Here is a 21,304-nt window from a genome sequence, read left to right as displayed (position 1 = left end):
GTTGCAGTGACACTGCCTAATAGAGCTTCCGTACTTACTGTACAAAAGACTGTAGAATACCTAAGCATTGAATATTCACTACTAACTGTTCAAATTTTATTCAATTACTAAAGAATTAGAAGCATCTACATTATAATTTAATTCTCTATACCTTCAGGGGATAAAAACAGATATATATATATATATATATATATATATTTAAATGGAAACATGTTGACTTCCATGTTGCTCTCATATACAATCAGTTCCAACAATACCCAAAGAGTATTCATCCAAGTAGTTAACTAATTTTTTAGCTTTTCTAATACTAACTTACTTTTTTCCTAACCATCCCCTTGATAGATTATAAAGGAAATCAGCTTCAAATTAGTTAATTCAGCTCCTAGGTATTAAAAATGGTGTTGATATTCTTTACAAGTGGCTTTAAAAAACAAATTACTAAAATAGAATAATAGGATTCATCATGGATTTTTCTGTCATCCATGTGTCCTATGCCTCCAGAAACACACATCATTGCAAAATGAATGGAAATCAGCATTATTCTCTCTAGATTATTTGAAAGTTCTATTTTGACTCCTAGTACTACCATGATATATGGCCACAAGCACTTGAGCAAGAATGTGGCCTTATCCAAAAAGAAATTACTAGGATTCTCTACTTTTTGTGAGAAGGCAAAGAGACAAATCAAGTTGGTGATGGAGGGTTCATTCAGCATTCGGGTATTTAGCACATAGAGCAATGGTATGTCACTGGGCACAAGCAGATCTCAGAACAACACAAAATAAACGGTGACATGTGAGGCGTGAAGACAGAACCTCTAATTCTGGAATCACAAATGAAGGCGAGTTGGACCACAATGTGAACAGTTAACACTCAGTTTGACAAATAGGCAGGAGAAGTAAGCTTTTCATGTTTGCATGTAGGACCACTAGAAAACCAAATTAGAGGTAACCAACATCATCGATTAATACTTACTGAATGTTGCCTGGGCACTCTAAAAACCCACAATAGCTTAGTAAGGGTGAACACGCATAAGGAATAGATAATATGTTCAAGTCCTCTCTCTTCCTTAGGACTGCCACTGTACTAGAATTTATAAATGCAAAAACTATGCCAATGTTTTCACTGACCAGAACCCAAGAACACAGGCCCTGTGCCCCTCTTCCTTTTTCCTGCTCCTAAAAAATATTATATACTCAGACTACATCATTTTAACTTTTCCGCATAATTGCCTTCATTGAATTAGTGCTTTACTGATATTCTTTCTACTTTGAGCAAAGGTTGTTCTAAAAACCTGTCACATCAACTCTGCACCTGTATGAGCTATAAAGCTGTTGCTGAAGACACGGTTCATTAAATTATGAGCCAACTAATAAAAGAAAAATCTCTTCCATGGGGAATAGGCATTGTTCCTCTTTTCTTTTTGTTGTTTGCTTTCTTTTTTAATTCATACTTTGCCAATCTGTTTGCATATGCCTTCTTTGCAAAATTCTCCAAATCCTTCTTAGAAAGCACATATAATAAATTTAATATACAAACTTAACTTTTATAATAATGGGAATAAAATGGTCAAAGTTGATCCGAAAGAACTAAACTCATGAATTTTGTAATCAGTATAATACTACCATTGATAGACCTTTTAGTTATTAAACAATTCTTCAATACATAGGATTGTTATCTAAAAACTGATGAGATTAGTTAAATTACTGAGTTCAAAATTTTCAGTTCTATAGTTTGCCTCTATGATAATTTCATTTCTATTACCAATGCTTTTCTATTACAAATCCCAGTTTCTATGGAAACCAATGGAAGATTGAGATGAGAAGAAAGCAAAACTTATAAAATTTTTTTCTTTTAAAATAGGAACATTTTAATCACAAATACTACACATAAACAAAAAATCATAAAAATACATTCTTTTGGGAAGATATTCAACACACACACACACAGAGAGAGAGAGAGAGAGAGAGAGAGAGAGAGAGAGAGAGTGAGAGAGAGAGAGCGCTTTATTAGAAGAATCTGGCCTCATTCATGCTAGTGAATTCTTACAAATATATTTGGTTTCACAAATGGAAATTATCAAGTTACTGATAAAGATTCTTCTGGTAAACCCCAAGAAAGAAACAATTCTCTTGGTTTAAGCACTTAAGCAAGTGCAGCTCATAGTGATAATAAGTGAAGGTAATGGCTCTATTGATTTTCATTTGGAAAACGTTGTAGAAGCAAGGAAGAAGATAAGTGGGGAAATATCATTTAAAAACTAGGCTTAATAGTACAAGCAACAGTGGCTACTCAGCATTATATAAAGAGTCATCTTTTCCTTCGAGTTGGAGTTATACCTTATTTTACTTTTTTCTTTTGTGTTTTTTCCAAACTTCTACACTTTGCATAAGTAACTTTCATTATGTGAGTATATAACTGTCATTTAAAGATAATTGAGGCTCGTATCAACGTTACTCTTAATAGGCATTTTACTTTGGTCAGGCCTATTATCTGTTCTCAGATAATATGATGGGCTAAATCAATAAATGTGGCAACAATTGTGTTTAGTTATACATTTATCAAAGTTCTCAGTTTCCACCAAGAGTGCTCCTGTTTTCCTAGGTCAGCTCATGGCCACATAGTAGTCGTCAGGTGAGAAATGTTAAAGACACAGGTTGTACTGCCTAAATATGATCTTTTTGCCACTGAGATGGACTTGACTCATTTTGCAAATAATCCTGTGGGACAGCACTGTCCAACAGAACTACCTGTGAAGATGGAAAGGTTCTAGATGTGTGCTGTCCAATATCATACCCACCAGCCACAAGAGGCTCTGGAATACTGGAAATGGGGCAGTGTGATTGAGAAACTGAACTGTAAATAGGCTACCATATTGAACAACACTGCTATCGTTGTTCCCTCCCCTAGGCCAAGATCAGCATTCCTGAGTCAACATCCTTTGGTCAAGGACAGTGTTCCCACAAGCCACGGTCCTGCCAAATTCCTAATGTTACTGAGATAATGCTTTTCCTAAAAAATGATTACTCAGTTTGTATACCTTGCTTATATTGGAGCCAAAGATTTCTTATAAATAAATTCTTTTTAAAATCTGAATACCTTTCCTTTGTCTCAGATAAAGGAAACACATTTTTTGCCTTGTCACTGTTTAAAAAAAAATGCTTATATTGATTTTGAGAGAGAGAGAAAGGGAGAAGGAGATAGAGAAACATGGATCAGCTGCCTCCCAATTGCATCCCGACCGGGGATCAAGCCCGCAAGCTATGCATGTGCCCTGACCAGGAAGGGAACTGGCAACCTTTTGGTGCACAGGACCATGCTCGACCAACTGAGCCACACCAGCCAGGGATGCCTGTTCACTCTTTAAAAGTATAGTCAGACATCAGCATATAGACTAGGGTCTACATGGTTGATTTAAACACTGGCTCCACGTTTTCAAAAAATAATTTGGAAATAACTAAAAAAGACTCTTCTTAATTGGAGTAAATAAATGCTACTCTTTTTTTTCAAGTTTCAGGTTGGGATTTTACTTACTGTTTCTACAAACCCTTGGAAATTTTAAACTAAAATCTGTTTCCTTACCGAAACTTTTTTTCCTCCTTCACGCGCACACTCTGCTTTGTTATTGTAGGGTGGTTCATGTGGGCTGGGCTGCTGGAATGGATTGTTTTCATGTAGAAAAAGTTGTTAAAGGATCTGTTTGTTCTTTAAGACACATATAAAGAATCACATGGGGTCAGCAAACATACCATAGAAGAAACAATTTCTAGGCCAAATTGTAGGGCCTACCAATCTTGGCAGGGTTCCTTAAACAAAGAGTGGACTTTGGGGCCCATAATGAGGCTCTATTCAGCAGGCCAGTGTAGCTAGGTCAGGAGAAGAGAGAAGAGGAAGAAACATCCCAGGCAGGAGAGACTGTGTGGATCTCGTCCTCATTCAGCCAGTTCTTGGTTTACAGGTAGAGAACAGACACCAGGACACACTAAGACTGAACAGAAACGGATGTACTGCTAATCAAAGTATGAAAATTTAGCTCCATTATACTTTACCCTGGACCTAAGCCTTCCTGAGGGTCATCAATACATATAGCACACACAGCTGACAGCTCCAAATCTGGGCCTTTCCTGTACACCTGCTCGGGATGAGCAGAGACGATGCCCTCAGGCCATGTGTAGGTGGAAATCTGCACTGTTTAGGAAAAAGTTAAAGTGTTGCCTGCATGGTTAGAGTTTGTCTCTGGGTTAGATTGCATTGTAACACACAGCTGCTGGAAATCTCAGACACCAGGACAAACAGTCCTGTAGGGGACAGGTACATCCGGCCACGTGGGGAGCAAGACATGCCCACCTTCCTACATGGAACCTTGCCACAAAGCCTCTGTATATTAAACTGCAAAAGCATTGTCACCAGAGATGGGCTTCACCAAATTTTGAGGAACTGAAATAAGCTCAAATACATTAAGCCTATTGTGTAGCCCTGTGTTGACAAGCCATTTATAAGCATGCACCATCACCTATAGTTTATATAACTACACCAGTGAAACCATAAATTTCCACTTCAGACACCCAGAGACAATAATTTGGAAGCTAACTCAGCCACGTAAAAGTGGACTAGGTCCACAGATGCAAGGTCTTAATCAATCTGAATTTGAAAGAAAATCAGGTTGAGGTCTCTAAGGACCAGATGCAAACAGAAACTTGGACCTCTAGGGCCCTGGTATGATAAGGAGTTTTCAAATTCGGTGACCACAGTTAGTGGGGGAACTTGGGTAACGTTTCCAAATAGTACAACTAGCAGCTTGTACAACCTACGAAGCTGTGCATCCTGTTTCAGAGAACATGTATTTATTTAGAATGTAGCCTTTTTCAAGTGGGTCTGCATTATTTCCTGAGAAATTGAAATTAAATAATTCCCCTTTCCTAATAATCAGGGAGACTTATGGTATTTCCAATGAAGAAACAAAGAGGGCACAGGTACTAATAAGTAACTTTATATGACTTGGAATGTGGTGGTACAGGAGCACTCAGGGAACTCCAGTACAAAGCCCTGAGCTGGAGTGGACAAGTCCACAGCATCACGGCCAGGCTCATCAATGCAGCCTGGACTCATAGTTGCCCACACCATGCCAGTGCCGTAACAGGCACCTGGGTGCACAGTCCACCAGAGATTTAAACTGGTGGTCCCTGGAAGAGCAGAGAACACTGAGGTAGCCATGGGGCCTCACAGACAATGAGCTGGTGGGTGGGAGGGACTTTAGAAAAAGGAAAAAGGACAAGACTGAGGGTGGCAGAGGGAAAGAAGCAAGAAACAGCAATCCAGCCTGGGAGCAATAGGGAGAGAAAGCAGAGAACAGCTAACGGAGCCTTGCAGGGGCCAGAACAGAGGGGACAAGAGAACCCAGGGAGGGGACCCAGACAGCAGCAAAGAGAAGACACAGTAGCAGAGAGAGAGAGAGTACCTGCGAGAGAGTTAACGAGAGGGCTCTGAGCCAGAAGCAAGAGGTGAGGAGAAGCTGAGTCTTCTGGGTCTTTTTTTTCCCCTGCTGAATAGAGCCTTGATTATAGTGTTACCCAATGTCTGGTAAATTTCAGTCTATTCTCTTAACATTTCATGGCAAGAACTACATGAATGCAAAAGGCACCCCAAAGCTAAGAACCCTGAGTCAAATGTGGGCGAAAAACTCGTGCTATAGCTGCGATTAACACCCCAATGTAGGTATATTATTATAAAGGGTGATTTTTTAAAAAAAATTTTTTTAACCACCAGGTTTATTTTCGTTCCCACTCCAACCCAATGAGCCTAATGTGAGTCAATTCCCCCCCCCCCCCGCCCAGTAACAGCTGTTCTTTTGAACCTTATGAATAGGCATCTGATTTAGATTTGAAAGAAATCATTTTAGAAGTGGGTGCAGACTCCCATAAGCACAACTCAGATAAATCCAAGCCAAGGCACCACAGACTTCTTTAAAAATCAAGAAATCTGGTGACCAGCAAGGAGTCAGAGTTACTGTTAAATCTAAACCCAGTGGATGCATTTTTCTCCTTCAGGCTGTAAATTCAGGCATAAGTGGTTTCAAGACCATTCCCTACTTGTGAATTTAATATAGAAAATGTATCTGCAGCTTAACTACAAAAGGGGGAAAGTTTCTTTCAATTTTATTGGAGCTCAGCTCCATTATGACTTTGTGGCCTCTGTTAGAGAAAAACATTCTCACATAATGAGCTTTTATATCATTAAGTTGGACATGAAATAACAGTTGATGGCAGCAGCCCCTGCAGGAACTGTCTGGTTTGTGACCCACCATACTGATGCCTAGTTTGCTTGCCTAATCTGGGCAGGGTTTTAGGTGAATACAATAAATAAGTTTAACTTGACCAAGACTGCATGTATGTCCCATGCAATTCCTACAGAATATTATAATAGTGAGAGGTCTGAAAAGCCATTTAAGCTACTTTTTCCCTATAGAAAGCAAAAAGAAAAGCAATGGGGCTTTAAGAAATTTAAACATAGCATATATTGAAGTGCAAACCTACTAAAAATGATCATTTAAATACTTACAATTCCATCTCTATCGGGTGAACCTCTGTAACAAAAAGAAATTTGTAGCTATTAGGAAAATGAATCATTCTTGCTACATAGACCAAAGTATAAGAAGAAACATTAACCACCTCTCCCCCCCTCTCCCCTGTTCTCACCCCAGTAAATCCATCTAATGCAAACTAAATCAAAACAAATTGGTCCAGTGGTATTTGAGTGTGAGGCATGTGTATGTATATGTGGGAGCGAGATTCTCATTAAAAGCTGAAGTCCAAAAGGCACCAAGTTGCTGCAGCAGTTTTGGTCCCCTTTGAAGAGGAGAGCTCATTAAGTGTCTGTCCCAGTCTATGGCTCCCTTTAAAACTAGCACCGGGAATGTAAACCTACTGGTTCTCTCTCATCTTCTCCATGGGAGTGGTCTTGAATTCCCCCCATAAGAAGAAACTACTATGGTATTGTTCAACTTACTTTGAGAATCTGTATTTTCTTCCATATTTCTCTATTTATTGATCCAGTGATTATAGGAAAGCAGGAAAGGGAGGGCAATGTTTCCTCAGGGCTCACTCTGATGACTCAGGGGAGTTCACCATGGTGGCAGTGTGTGTGCCACAGTGCTCAGGAGTAAGGGCTGTAGAACAGGATGACTCTGAGTGTCCAGACTCCACCACTTGTTGGTTCTGTAACCTCTGTAAGCCAGCTTAGATCAAATAATGTATATAAAGAATTTATAACAGTCCCTGATACATAGTGGGTATTAAAAAATGCGGGCTACAGTTTTTTCCTCTCACATAATGTCTCTTCACTAGGAACACAAGACTGTCCACCTGCAGCCACATTGGACTTTGTAGCAATAGGGGAAGTGCAAACGGTTGTGCAAAATAATATCGTTATTTTGAAAAACTAAACTGGAGGAGCCAGAGGAAGGAAGAAGCAAGAGGGTGGTCACCGTATCTTTTCCTCTTTTAATTCACTCTGCGAGGAGTTTTAAAAAGTTACCCTTTAAAACACAGAGACCGAATTATGCCTAGATGGGGACCTGCATTATTTGGAAGAAAACCTTAAGTACTTGAGGTGGACTGTGAAATCTTGAGGAGTTTGGTGTGGTTGGAACTGTTCTTTAGGAGGTGGGACAAGGTGATGAAATTATTTATTGCTTCATAGGGTGGGGCAGAGAGAGAAATGTAGAGAGTCAGTGGGACATCTCCTGGGCTCCAAGATGAGACTCCCCTTCTCCACCAACATCTCCTCCTAAATTAGCAGAATATTTTTACTTGGATTGCAAAACACTTGATGGAGGTTCGTCATTTTTCATAACCAGTTCTGTGCCCATGTGGATACAGGGGCTAGAAGCTGATATTGCAAGACCATGGGAGTTGACAGAAATCTTAGTGTCCTTGGACATTCCCTGGCTATGGGAATTAGTTAGTTTAAAGAAATTTCTTCTAAATTAGAAGGACAGGAAGAGTCTTAGCTCATTAAACTTATAATTCATTGAACAAACAGTGAGTGCTTATAATCGGCCAGGCACTAGGCTAGGATCTGAGGATAAAAACATGAAGCCATACTCATCACAGAAAGAATAAGACAGGCAAGTAAATCCAGTGAGATATCATGGCCATAATCAGCTCAGGTGCATAGGAAAGTACAGAGAAAATCTACCAACTCACACTCATCAAAACAAACTTTTCTTTTTAGAACTATATACTGCAAAAAATAAAAGTAAAAAAGAGCATTTCTTACTAGAATTTTAGCTTCTGCTAAAGGAATTGAGAAAGAAGTGATTGTATCAACTTTTGCATAGGATAAATCCACAGGCACTGATCCCTGTGGGGATGTCTTTGAGGGCAGCAAGTACTAGATATAGAGAAAACAATCTCTGGCGATAGGTCTGGCTGTAGTGCTGCCCATGATTGGTCCAGGTACAAGGGTATTCTATAGAGCATCTTACAAGAAGCCACTTGATCTCCTGCATATTGCAACTACTGGGATGGCATTTCAGAAATTTTAATCAGAAAAATTGTAATTGTATATAGCAGCATTGGTGTCCTCTTCTGATCCTTTGGTCTTATCCATTGATGGAAATGGGGCTGGTGCTTCCTAGGGTAGTGACAGTAAGCATGGTGGTTAAGAGCACTGGCTCTAGGGCCAGATGCTTGGGTTCATTCAACCTAAATTTCCTGCATAACCTTGGGCAAGTCACTTAATCCCTTTGTGCCGCAGTTTCCTCATCTACAAAATGGCCATGATAATAGCATATACATATACCCCACAGGACAATTAAAGGATTCCATGAGTTTATAAAAGTGAAGAGCCCAAAACAGTGCCCAGAACATAGTAAATTCTCATTAAATGTCATCTAGAATACACTTACTATATAATATGACCTCGGATAGGGAGTAGAGAGATTTTAGCAGCCTCAGACAATCGAAGTTCTCAATTCGCTTCCTAACCCTTCTTAGGAAATTTCATATTTTATTTTTAAGTGATTTTTTTAAAAATTTAATAGCAGACCCATTATATTTACTGACTTCTATTTTAAAACTAATCATCTACCATGGACCCTTTGCCTCTGGTTTAAAAAGTGCCAGTTACCACTCCCTTTTTTCTGTTACCCTTCTATTGATCTTGATTATAATTTTGCCCATCTGTTCTTTTTCTTCTGGGTGATAAAAGCCCAGGTGCTTGATTCTGGACAAGAATACTAGTTTCAAGTCTTATTTTCTGGGTAACCTTCAGCAACTTACTTAATCCCTCTTGGCACTGATTTCTCATCTCTAAAATTGAGATATGACTTCTGACCTTACTGAATTACTGTGAGGACTAAAAGGGCTATCAGTGCATATAACAGAGCCTGCACAGGGCTGGCCACTTAGCACAGGCTCTTTCCTTTCCTCTCTCTACCAGGCACTGTAGTGATGATTAAATCAGGAAGCTCTGGTCCCAACCCCACTCTAACTAAGGAGGTTCAATCAGCTGAAGTTGGGGCTGGTGGTACACCCTGAGGGAACTGCAACAGCTGTGAAAACAGTTGGCATCAACAAAGTTTCAATTATAGCAGATTAACATAAGCATTACCTAGAGCTGAAGGGACAGCAAATTCCCAGAGCATTTGGCCAACCTTTTGTGAGAATGATGTATGACCCGATTAGAGACAGGGGTTCATGAAGAGCAAAGGCTGGCACTAAACTGTTGATCTTTTGACCATCACTGCCGCTGGGACCAATTTATGGCTAATTTGCTATCACATAAGTATTTTGGGGTGCTCCAGTGATAAGTTAAGGAGACATGCTTGGGATTCTACAGGCACATGTCTCATCAAAGTACCTCAGATAGATATTGGGCACCTATCAAAGCCATGAGGAAAAATTCCTTATTTTCATACCTTTAGGAATGGTGATGGAAGAGCAGAGCATGTTCGAATGCAAATTAGCTCTGCCTGCGCTGGGGAGGTTGTTTGATCTCTTTTCCCTTTTGAGGGAATTTTTTCCTTTTTAATTTTCTTCACAAACCAGAGATTATGTGCAGTCAGTTACAGACACTCTCTTCAAAGAAAAATAGATTTGATTTCTGCTAATGATGTTCTCCTGAGATGTGTGTGTCTAATGATGTCCCACATACCCAATGGCACATTATAGGTGACAGGAGATGTTGCTGACAGGCTGACTGGTATAGTAGTGTCTGGCTCTTCTGGGAACTTAGATTCCATCTAGTGTAAACTGAGGCCAAGGGAAGGAAAAGCATATTCCCAAGGCTGCAGGAATGCTGGCAACGCTGGAAGCAGAGCCCAGGTCTGCAGGCTCCAGTGACAGAACCATCATCTGTTTTGGAGGTTGTTTAGAAAGGGGCAGTTTCTTTTCTTTTTTTTCTTTTTTTTGATATATTTTATTGGTTTTAGAGAGGATGGGCGAGGGAGAGAGAGATAGAAACATCAACTATGAGAGAGAATCATCGATTGGCCGCCTCCTGCACGCCCCCCACTGGGGATCAAGCCCGCAACCCAGGCACGTGCCCTTGGTGGGAATCGAACCTGGGACCCCTCAGTCCACAGGCTGATGCTCCATCCATTGAGCTAAACCAGCCAGGGAAAAAGGGGCAGTTTCTTAGGAAACAATAGTAATTATGTAGTCCTCAAAAAATATTTCTGAGGAGAGATCAACCAAAGGACTTGTATGCATGCATATAAGCATAACCAGTGGACACAGACACCAGGGGGGTGAGGCCATGAACAGAAGGTGGGGGTGGGGGAGAGGGGGTTATAGGGGGATAAGGACACATATGTAGTACCATAATCAATAAAAAAAATTTTCCTAATTCAATCATTTTGAACAGGGGTGAGGAATGTCTGGTGCTCGGGCCGTATAAGGTCCACAGAATCATTTAGTCTGGCCCTGCCAAGGCAACTGCAGGCGGGATTAAAAATTCAATAAACCTGGGAGCTTTTTTCATAGCAACATAAATTTATATTAAGTGAATTATATTAAGCAAATGATGTTATACATATCCAAATGATCCTTGGCAGAAAAAAAGGTTCCCTACCCCTAATATAGAACAAGACTAGAGTAAAGGTAATTTTCATGAAGTAATTATTTACCAAAAGAAAAAGCACAAAGAAAATGTAAGAACAGGTGACTTAATATTTGCTATCTATATTAAAAAATAGCTTTTATTTTTCCCTAATCCTTTATGTTCTCTGGCTTCCAGGTTGCCCACAGCCTAGAGAAGGAAGCCCAAGTGACACAGCCTGGCACTTGCTATCTGGTCCTGATGTCCTTTCCAGATTTGCCTCCAATGATCATTCTTACCTGGTAAGAATGGTAGGCCAACTGCCTTATTTGTCTTGTCCTGAATACCAGTTGACTTTTCCACCTCGCTGCTTTGGCTGTTGTTCCTTTAGCATGAAATGCCTGTCCTCAACTTGAAGGTCAAACTCGAAGTTCTTCCCTCCTGGAAGCTTCAGTGATCATCTGTCCAAATGTGAGCTTTTCTACCCTCAAACTCCCATGAATTCCATTTTTATTTGCTCATAAGGAACTCACCACATATTAATTTGTATTAGTAATAATGAGTAGTGTTGCTGCCATTTATTGAGCATTTACTAATAGGTCTCAAACTAGTCATTTCAAATGTTATTTCATTTTTTTATATGAAAGCTATTTCAGTTTGTGTGCTAGATATTTTATCCCATCTATAATAATAAAAGGGTAATATGCTAATCAGACCTGACATCCTTCCAGACAAAGCTGGAGCTTGAGGGAAGCAGCCCGGGTCCCGGGTGCCTGCTGGTGGCCGGAGGGAAACCTGGGTCCCAGGTACCGGAGGGAAGCCTACTCTTGCATGAATTTTCATGCATCGGGCCTCTAGTGAATTATAAAATCTTGGAGGACAAGGACACAGGCAATGCTAAGCAGCCTGTGATAAAATGTATGCACGATAAAAATATAAAGGAAGAAAAGCTAAAGGTGATAAGTAAATGTAACCTTCTCCATTTTTACCTGTGCCCAAATAATTATTGATTTTCACATTTTCTAACTTTCTTTCATGGATTCCAGCCAAATGATGGGTTTAATGGGCTCATTAATCTGATTTAAGCAGACCACACAAGGTCTTCAGTTTTACATGGCCACAACCAGCTGCAGGGGAGTAATGGTGTAGTCATTACACTGGTCTTGGCTGGAATCCTGAGTTCCCGGCCTTCTTACTTTCCATGTGTAAGTTACATGCCTGCCTCTAAGCGGCACCTGAGATTTTTGTGTCCGAGCTAAATACTCTACAGGACTATTCAAGAATGTCAAATAAATGGAATAGAATTGTTACATCATTGGATGTTTTCAAGATGGGTTTATTAGAGTCTGAGGGCAATTGATGATCTTGGGTGTGATAATTTAAACATGTAAAAGTATCCACAGGGTTATTTCTGGCACTGGCTTCTTATTTACAGCCAAATAGCCTATCCTGTGAATTCTGTTGGCTGATTTACAGTTTTGCTTGTACAAAATCTTGGCATCAAGTGAAAGCTTTGGAATGTTATCTGAACAAATTTTTGTTTCTGGCTAGGCCTAATCTACCTAAACAGGTGTTTTTGCTTCTTCATTTCACTCAGAGCAAACCTAGAGGTGGTATTAAATACTCTTAGTCCCCACAGAAGTAACAGTAACACTTCCTGCCTCCCAGATTTCTGGGAAACGTGGTTATCAAGTTATAAAATAATAACGTGATAAAAAACTGAACACATGATGAAAAGTCTTTATCTTTGTAGAGTAAATCTAAGAACCATTTATGCCTAACAGTTACAATTTACCCAGAAACAGAATAGTACACAATATCCCAGAAGACTCTATGTCCTCTAAGCGACAATGACAACAGCATCTCTTTGAGGAGGCAAACTTTTAAAAGACTTACGTAGAATCAGTGTCCTTTTCTTTCTTCCGTATCCCAAAGGCCTTCCTTGTACGTTTTTTCAATCCTGTGGGAAAACAACAAAGGGTCAAAGCAATCTATTTTTTATTTGAATGTTCCTGGCAACATTCATATAAACATAATTTAAAAGTTGCAACACATCCCTTAAATTTGAATGTTCAAAAAGCAGGGAAAGTTTCTTCAAGCGGGTGTGTATATATATATATATATATATATATATATATATATATATATTAGTGTGTATGTGCATATAATTTACTATTATATATTAATATTTTTATTGATTTTAGAGAGGAAGGGAGAGGGAGAGAGAGATAGAAACATCAATGATGAGAGAGAATCATTGATCAGCTGCTTCCTGCACACCCCACACAGGGGACTGAGTCCACAACCTAGGCATGTGCCCTGACAGGGAATTGGACTGTGACCTCCTGGTTCATAGGTCGATGCTCAATCACTGAGCTATGCAGGGCCACTATTATATTTTCCAACAGATGTCTAGCAAAGATTCAGCGCTGTAAGTTCTTAGCACCATAAGAAACAGAAGAATGTAAAAGAATGAAAAGGAGACCAGGGCATGGTATTGCAAGCTTTTCTTAGAATATTGTTATTCATACTCAAATTGGCCCCACCAAGAAACCAAGTTACAGATTTAGAAGAATAGCAATTTCCAGGTTAGATATATTCTTGAGACTTGGATAATTCCAAGACACAGAATATGGAAAAAAATATATACCCCAACATCTGTAGTCCAGTATCTGTTGCTTCCTTATGTGGTCCTTACCTCTGGCTAAAATGCCTTTCCTATTTTGTTGATATTTAGAATGTTAATTCATCCTTTACATCCTAGCCAATGTCATCTCCTCAGCAAGGCTGTCTCAGTCCTGGTGGTGTAAGAAACTGACTATCCTGTGCTCCCAAATGTTGCTCTTGTATCAACCTGTTTCACTTACTAGTTCCTGTGTCTGTTTCCCTGCTAGGCTGTCAGTCTTTCTATGACAGAGGCCAAGGTTCCTACATTTGTATGTCCCTTATACCAAGTGCAAGTACCAGATAATATTTGTTGACTTAAATGATCTCCGAGGAAGCATCATGCAGGTAGGGTAGAGATAAGGAGACTCCTTTCTGCCATCCTGGACAAAGCCCAGTCTTCGTTTCTCCATTCTTACCCTGTCAAGGCTTTGCTTGAGATTCACATCTCCTCTATGTTCCACAGTTACATGTGTGACTTGTGTTTCTTATGTTAGTGAGTTTATTCAAACATGCTAAATGCCTATATATTCAAAACCTTAGGTATTTTTCCGGTGGTTTGGAAAGTCTTCTTGACAAATTGGAGTGGAAAAGTCACTGACTTCAGGGTTTGTTTGGCACTATCAGGTGGAACAAAGGGAAAATCATGACAGAATCAGTGATTTGATGACACCTTCTTCCAAAACATGTGAGTCATCCCAAATTTCTCACATTATCTGAGTCACTCATTATTTGGCTTTTAGGGTGCTACTCAAATTTAATCTCCAAAGTGCATCTGTTCAGTCTAATTTTGCATTTTCATAGTTATTTCATATAAAACATTTAGGTCTTTAAAATGTCAATGTTTGTTTAAAAAAATACGTCCCACATAAACGTATTCTTCCTTTCTCTCCACAGGAGAAATTTTAGGAAAACAAAGTTATTGACATTTAAAAAGCTAGTCACCTACAATATTTTGGACATTTTGGCTCCATTCATTTTTAACTTTGTTAAAAACTTTCTTCCTTCTAACCTCTGCCTTACCTCCTTACAGAGACAAAATATCAGTTACAATCATCATTTCCTCCTTTAATTTTCCTTGGGCTTCTGAGTCTCTTAATTGGTTCCTCCATGCTTCTAATTTAGCTTTGGGTTAATAATGAATGTTATATTCATTTTATATATATAAACTAATCACTACTGGTTTTTATAGGACCATAAAACAAATGCTATTATTATATTATGTTTTATTTTCTACAACTTTAACATGATTAAGAAATAGCATGCCCTACCAAATAGATCAGAAAATACATGCAAATTCCAGTAATTCTTGTATTAAATTAGTAACAAAGCAGGCAACAGTAGTTTTTCATAGACTGTCCTGTTTTTGACCACCAATCTGGACAACAGCCAATATGAACTAGGTTATGAATGTCGCGAGTTGTCCATTTTCCAGTGAAAAGTACACTGGATCAGGATTCAAAAGACAGAGTCCATTCCCAGGATCATTTCTAATTGTGGAGTTGAATACAAGTTACATTCCTTTTGGATTTTGATCTCTCAAGCCTATAACAAATCAGCCAATAATACTAAAGGATAAAAGAATTTGCACATGTTCACAAAATGCTATGCAAATTCGTATTTTTAGTTTCATTGAAAGTCATGTTTCCCATATGTAGGATACAGCTATACATGGAATATATATACAGGAATACACTAAAGATGTGACATTCCAGAAAATCAAAACAAACCCAACTGGTGAACTAAAAAATAAATAAATAAATAAAAATAATAATAATAATTAAAACCTTTTTCTCCCTTAAAAAGTGGAAAAGATTGAGGAAGTTTAGGAAAGTATGAAGAAAACTCTGAAAGAATAAAGCAAACTAAGTTATAAAATGTAAAAGTCATTCATATCTTAGCAGCACTTTGAGAAGATTCAGGAAGAAACAATTGCACCAACTGTGTTAAAAGTTAGTAGGCCAGAGGGAAGGGGGATGGGCAAAGGCTGGGTGGAGGTGGGCAAAGGCGGGGGGGGGGGGGTGGAGGGGATAGGAACAGTTGCAATAGTGTAAACAATAAAAAAAGTGAATGGAAAGGTGTGGGTATGTTTTTTTTAGAGTTTATTTTAAAATTTCAAAGAAATTCTTTGAAAAAATGATGGTCAAAGACCTTACAGGGATAACAAGGTTTAGACACTATCTATAATAATAAAAGTGTAATATGATAATTGGACCAGACAGCCAAACGACCTTCTGGACGTCCTTCCTGAGATCCTTCTGGACGATTTTCCAGACGAGGTTGGGGCTGCGAAGGCTGAGGCAGCCAGGGCTGCGAGGGCTGAGCCCCTTGAATGAATTTTGTGCACTGGGCCACTAGTATATCATAATCTGATAAGCTTAACAAAACACTATGTCTAATGATTCTTCATTTATGACCCCAGAACTCCATGAACATTTAAAAGTAATTTTCTACAGTGTAGTTTTTTTCTGGGCTGGGACTTGAATTTTTTGGCCAACTATATATTCTTTACCAAAATGGGAGGGAAAAATAATGTTTTTGAGAAATGAAGTGACTTTTCCCTTGCCAATATATCAAAACAGAGAGCTCTAAAAAAAAAAAGTTATTGTTTTGATGATCGGGGACTAGAAGGGTTCTCTCCCAAGCTGTGGAACTGAGAACATTTTCCAGTGTGCATCCAGAACTGCCTTCTTAGATCAGCCACACAGGAAGTCTGGCCTCTAGATTCTCTCCACCTAATTTAGATTCTTTTAGCTTCCTTTGGGATTATGGGAGAAGCTAGTCAAGTCTGGGAACAACAACAACACAATTAAAAATAGACTTATTTTTAAGAGGGTAGGAATGCGTATTTCAAAATAGGCAGTCCTATCTAATGACATTCAAACTGACATCCTATCTAATAAAGAGGGAATATGCTAATTGACCCTCATGCCATTGCAAAGATGGCGGTGCCCACAGCCAATAAAGAGGGAGTATGCTAATTGACACTCACACCATCGCAAAGATGGCGGCATCTACAGCCAATAAGGAGGGAATATGCTAATTGACTGCCCTTCCCTCAAAGATGGCAGAGCCCACAGCCAATAAGGAGGGAATATGCTAATTGACCATCCCACCTCAAAGATGGTGGTGCCCACAGCCACAAGATGGCAGTGCCCAGTCCCCCCGGCCTTGCCGCGCACCTGCCTCTGGAGTCCCACAGTCCCCTCAGCTCCCAGCTGCCCAGGGCAGGCCTGAGGCACAGGCAAGCCCTGGATGGTGGCTTCCCAGCTACCCAGGGCCACCCGAGGCTCAGGTAACCAGGGCCGGCCGAGGCTTGTGCTGCTGGCAGTGGCAGCAGCAGAGGTGTGATGGGGCGTCACCTTCCCCGATCACTGGGTCGCCTCCCGCCCCTGAGGGCTCCCGAAATGTGAGAGGGGGCAGGCCGGGCTGAGGGACCCCCCCCCCCTCCAGTGCATGAATTTTCATGCACTGGGCCTCTAATAAGATAATGAAATAAAGCAACAAATGTAGCAACTGACAACAGAGATGCAACACATGGACAGTACAAAAAAAATTTCATTATTGTAACACTGCTAGCTACCATTACTGAGGTCCTGACTATTGGCCAGGAACCAGTTGCTTTGCATATATTGTCTTATTTAATTCTCCTACAAACCTTGTGAAAAAATAGAAGGTGTTTTCATCTCAAGTGATGGCCCTAACGGTTTGACTAAGTTAGATTTTATTATCATCATCTCCAGGGAGGAAACTGAAGGCTCCTCTTCTACCACTGCTCCCCCAAATGTTGAAGTTCTTCCAGACTTTGTCCTAGCTGTCTCTATATCCTCTACCTGAGGCAAGTCCATCCACTCACATGGTTTCATTTGCCACCTGTATGTAGATGAATTATGAATCTGTAGGTGAGGCCCAGTACTATCTCATGAGTTTATGAATATGCAGTACTTTTTCTCAGAGTCAGGCTTTTATAAATCGACATTAGATTTCTTCAAATGCCTCAAGGCTCCATTTATTATACAAACTAGTGCTAACTGAAAGAAACCAGATATAAAAACTCATATGTAGTATGATTTTATTTATATAAAATATCCAAAGTAGGATGTTTCATTAATACAGAAAGCAGATTAGATGTTGCCAAGGGCAGATGGAGGAGGACCCAGGGAGTGATATCAAGTTCCAGAACTAGATTGTGGTTATGGTTGCACAACATTGAGAATGGACTAAATACCACCGAATTGCACAATTTAAAATGTCCAAATGGGAAATTTTATGTTATGTGTATTTTACACACACACACACACACACACACACACACACACACACACACACACACACACGGAGAAAGAGAGAGAGAATAGTTTAGAAGGAAAGATGGAAGGGAGTGAGAAAGAAATATAATCAGGTGACACCTGGAAGGGAGAGGAATCCAGGCCTTCTTTGTAATCTAAAGATCTGGGATCACGTCCCAATTTGACCTTTTGCTGGTTGTCATTTGCAGCAAAATGTATAGAGAATCCAAGAGGTACTATGTTACTTTCTATATAAAATTCATGTCCTCACAGGGTATGAGGTTTGGAGGAACAGCCTCAGTTTCTCTCTCTGTAATTACTAAGAGTAAGGAGAAGTCAGTGCTTGTCCATTGAATACCTTATATGTGCCAGGCACTATGGTAAGCGTTTTACACACACTAATTCTTTCAACAAGCATGGAAGGTATTACGAACCCTCTATTTTGTGGATTAAGAAACAGACTCAAAGTGATTAAGTTCCTCTTCCAAGATCACTAAACAAACAAGTGATAAGAGCAAGATCTGGAGGCAAGCTCAGCTACTTCTTACAGGGTATTCATGAGGGTTCTGGTAGTCCCCCGCCCCCTAATGCCTGGTACACAGTGAACACAACATCAGTGTTTGTTTAACAGATTTTTAAAAAGCCATGCAAAGTTTGTATAATAATTAAAACAAAAATGAATGAATTTTCCTGATGTTCGCAATCTACATTCCATTGATGTTCAGTTTTTTGTTTAATATTCATTGTGTATACAGAATTATTAAAGAAGGAAAAGGACTCCAACTACACAGGATGGACCTACCTGAATGCCCAGGCCTTAGGCCAGGGACCCAGGGAGAGGGATAAGCTGTGACCCCACCACATTTTTAGGTGAAGAATGAGCACAATGGCACATTGAAAAGCTCAATTTAGCCCAAAACACATAATATAAATAAAAACGAATAGATGTCAATTTGTTAAGTACTACTTACAATGTTTTAGAAAGTATGTCAGGAACTTCCTTATCTTAGCCTTACACAATCTTATAAGGTGGGAGCTATTATTGTATTGACTAGAGGCCCGGTGCACGAATTCGTGCACCAGTGGGGTCCTTCAGCCTGGCCTGCCGGATCAGGCCGAAACTGGCTCTCCGACACCCCCCAAGGGGTCCCAGATTGTGAGAGGGCACAGGCCAGGCTTAGGGACCTCACCAGTGCATCATTAGGGCCAGGGAGGGTTGCAGGAGGTTGGCCAGCCAGGGAGGGCCCGCGGTTGAGCTCCAGGGCATGTCCAGCCCATCTCGCTCAGTTCCCATCAGTCAGACTCCAGCAGCAAGCTAACCTATCGGCCAGAGCATCTGCCCCTTAGTGCACATCATAGTGACTGGTCGACCGGTCAACTGTCTGCCCCCTGGTGGTCAGTGAACTTCATAGCGAGCAGTTGAGCGGCCTTAGCATATCATCAGCATATTACGCTTTGATTGGTTGAATGGACAACTGGACACTTAGCATATTAGGCTTTTATTATATAGGAATATACCTACCATGGGGCATGAGGAGTAAGTGGTGCCCGGTCACTCAAGAAGTAATTGACCACATTTCAAAGTCCCTCTTCCTAACTACAGAATCCATGCCCTTCATTTCTTTGAAATATCTTTCTGTTAGTCATCACAGTTCATTTGTCCTCTTGTTAGAAAGCAACCAACAAACATACATGCAAAACAACAATAACAAACCTTGATATTTTTTAATTGAAAAGGCTATTTTTAGCTCAGCCATTGTGGCTCAGTGGTTGAGTGTCCACCCATGAACCAGCAGGTCACAGTTTGATTCCTGGTCAGACACATGCCCTGGTTGTGGGCTTGATCCCCAGTGGAGGGTGTGTAAGAGACAGCCGATCAATGATTCCCTCTCATCATTGATGCTTCTATCTCCCTCTTCCTTCCTCTCTGAAATCAATAAAAATATATCAAAAAAACATTTTTAGAAAAATTGGGCTGCACGTTTCTTAAAAACAAAGACTGAATTTTGCATATTTAAATCATTTTATGCTGCCCTGCAAACATAAGGAGACCCAATAAAGGTTTGCTAAAAAGATGATTTCTGTAATAAATATAAATTTTTAGTTTGAGTCTTCATGAGTTTGGAGGGTTATTCAAAGGTGAATCACATGTAATAGAATTATTTATTTTCTGCAAGAACCCAAGCCAAACATTTGGCCTCAGTAATAAAAACCAGGCTAATTTAATTGTGCTGGGCATAATGCGCACACTGATAGCAACTCTAGACTGACAATATCCATTCATTATAATGTTCAATGCATTTCTGTCAGGAAAGATTATGATGCTTTGCATATCAGCTCTTCTTCTAAATTTTAAATATGATCTATGGTAATCCAACTCAGATTCTTTAATCTTACAGACAGATGTAAGACCAGTTAAGATGAAGGCCAGTCCTGCCCATGATTTTTAAATGATATTTATGATTTCCAGTGCTTAGACTGGAATTGGCCACATTTAAGGAAGGTGCTTAATAAAGGTGAGTCCCAGGAAATATGAAAAGTTGAATTCAGTGTCTAGCTGAACAGGGTAGTCACTCAACAAATGTTTATTGGTTTCTCTACATATTTGCAATTCTAACCAAAATTGTTTAAAATTGGTGGGTGTGTGCTCCTTGGTCTGAATACTTTACTTCACTTTTATGTGACTCAGGAAATCTCAGGGACCATTGTACTTAACAAGAACAAGGCCTCTTTACATGATAGTACTCCAACATTCTGAGCTAAGCTTATTTGGAGAAATGTGCATCTTAGTAATACATTAGAAGTTCAACATTTGATACATGGAAATTCAGGTTAGTGCACTAAAATGGAGATGGTTAGAAGGCAATTATGACCTTTAAGGGCTAAAAATAGTAATTACTTTAAAAAAAACACTTAACCTCTTGTGACATGGAGGAAAATGTTAAAGAGAAGATCATTCCGGGACAGGTTCAAATCTCATCTTCACCACCTCCTGGGGCAAGTTACTTAACCTCTCAGAATCTCAGTTTTCTTAGTTATATATCATGAAAGATTTTGAGTCTAAACCAGCCGTGGGCAAACTACGGCCCGCGGGCCGGATCCGGCCTGTTTGAAATGAATAAAACTAAAAAAAAAAAAAAAGACCGTACCCTTTTATGTAATGATGTTTACTTTGAATTTATATTAGTTCACACAAACACTCCATCCATGCTTTTGTTCCCGCCCTCCGGTCCAGTTTAAGAACCCATTGTGGCCCTTGAGTCAAAAAGTTTGCCCACCCGTGGTTTTAAACCACACCTAAATAATACCTA

At 39.8% G+C, this 21,304-nt stretch overlaps 1 protein-coding gene across 13 annotated transcripts in view; it reads right to left on the bottom strand.

The window, feature by feature from the left end:
* Positions 1-21,304, bottom strand: part of SGIP1 (SH3GL interacting endocytic adaptor 1) — a 214,827-nt gene that overhangs the window by 102,435 nt on the left and 91,088 nt on the right. For 8 of the 13 annotated variants that reach the window (XM_036351643.1, XM_036351642.1, XM_036351646.1 and 5 more), the window contains 3 exons: positions 12,937-13,000; positions 6,559-6,583; positions 3,583-3,654 (listed from right to left, as the gene is read on the bottom strand). In XM_036351643.1, coding sequence (XP_036207536.1) covers positions 3,583-3,654; positions 6,559-6,583; positions 12,937-13,000 — 161 coding nt within the window. The remainder of the gene's footprint in view (positions 1-3,582; positions 3,655-6,558; positions 6,584-12,936; positions 13,001-21,304) is intronic. The other 5 variants (XM_036351647.1, XM_036351648.1, XM_036351652.1 and 2 more) reach the window with 1 other exon arrangement.

Source organism: Myotis myotis, unplaced genomic scaffold (assembly GCF_014108235.1).
Source record: "Myotis myotis isolate mMyoMyo1 unplaced genomic scaffold, mMyoMyo1.p scaffold_m19_p_2, whole genome shotgun sequence".
In the NCBI taxonomy this organism is placed as follows: Eukaryota; Metazoa; Chordata; class Mammalia; order Chiroptera; family Vespertilionidae; genus Myotis; species Myotis myotis.
The sequence above is the reverse complement of the archived record's forward strand: the minus strand, read 5'-3'. Positions and strand labels throughout refer to the sequence as shown.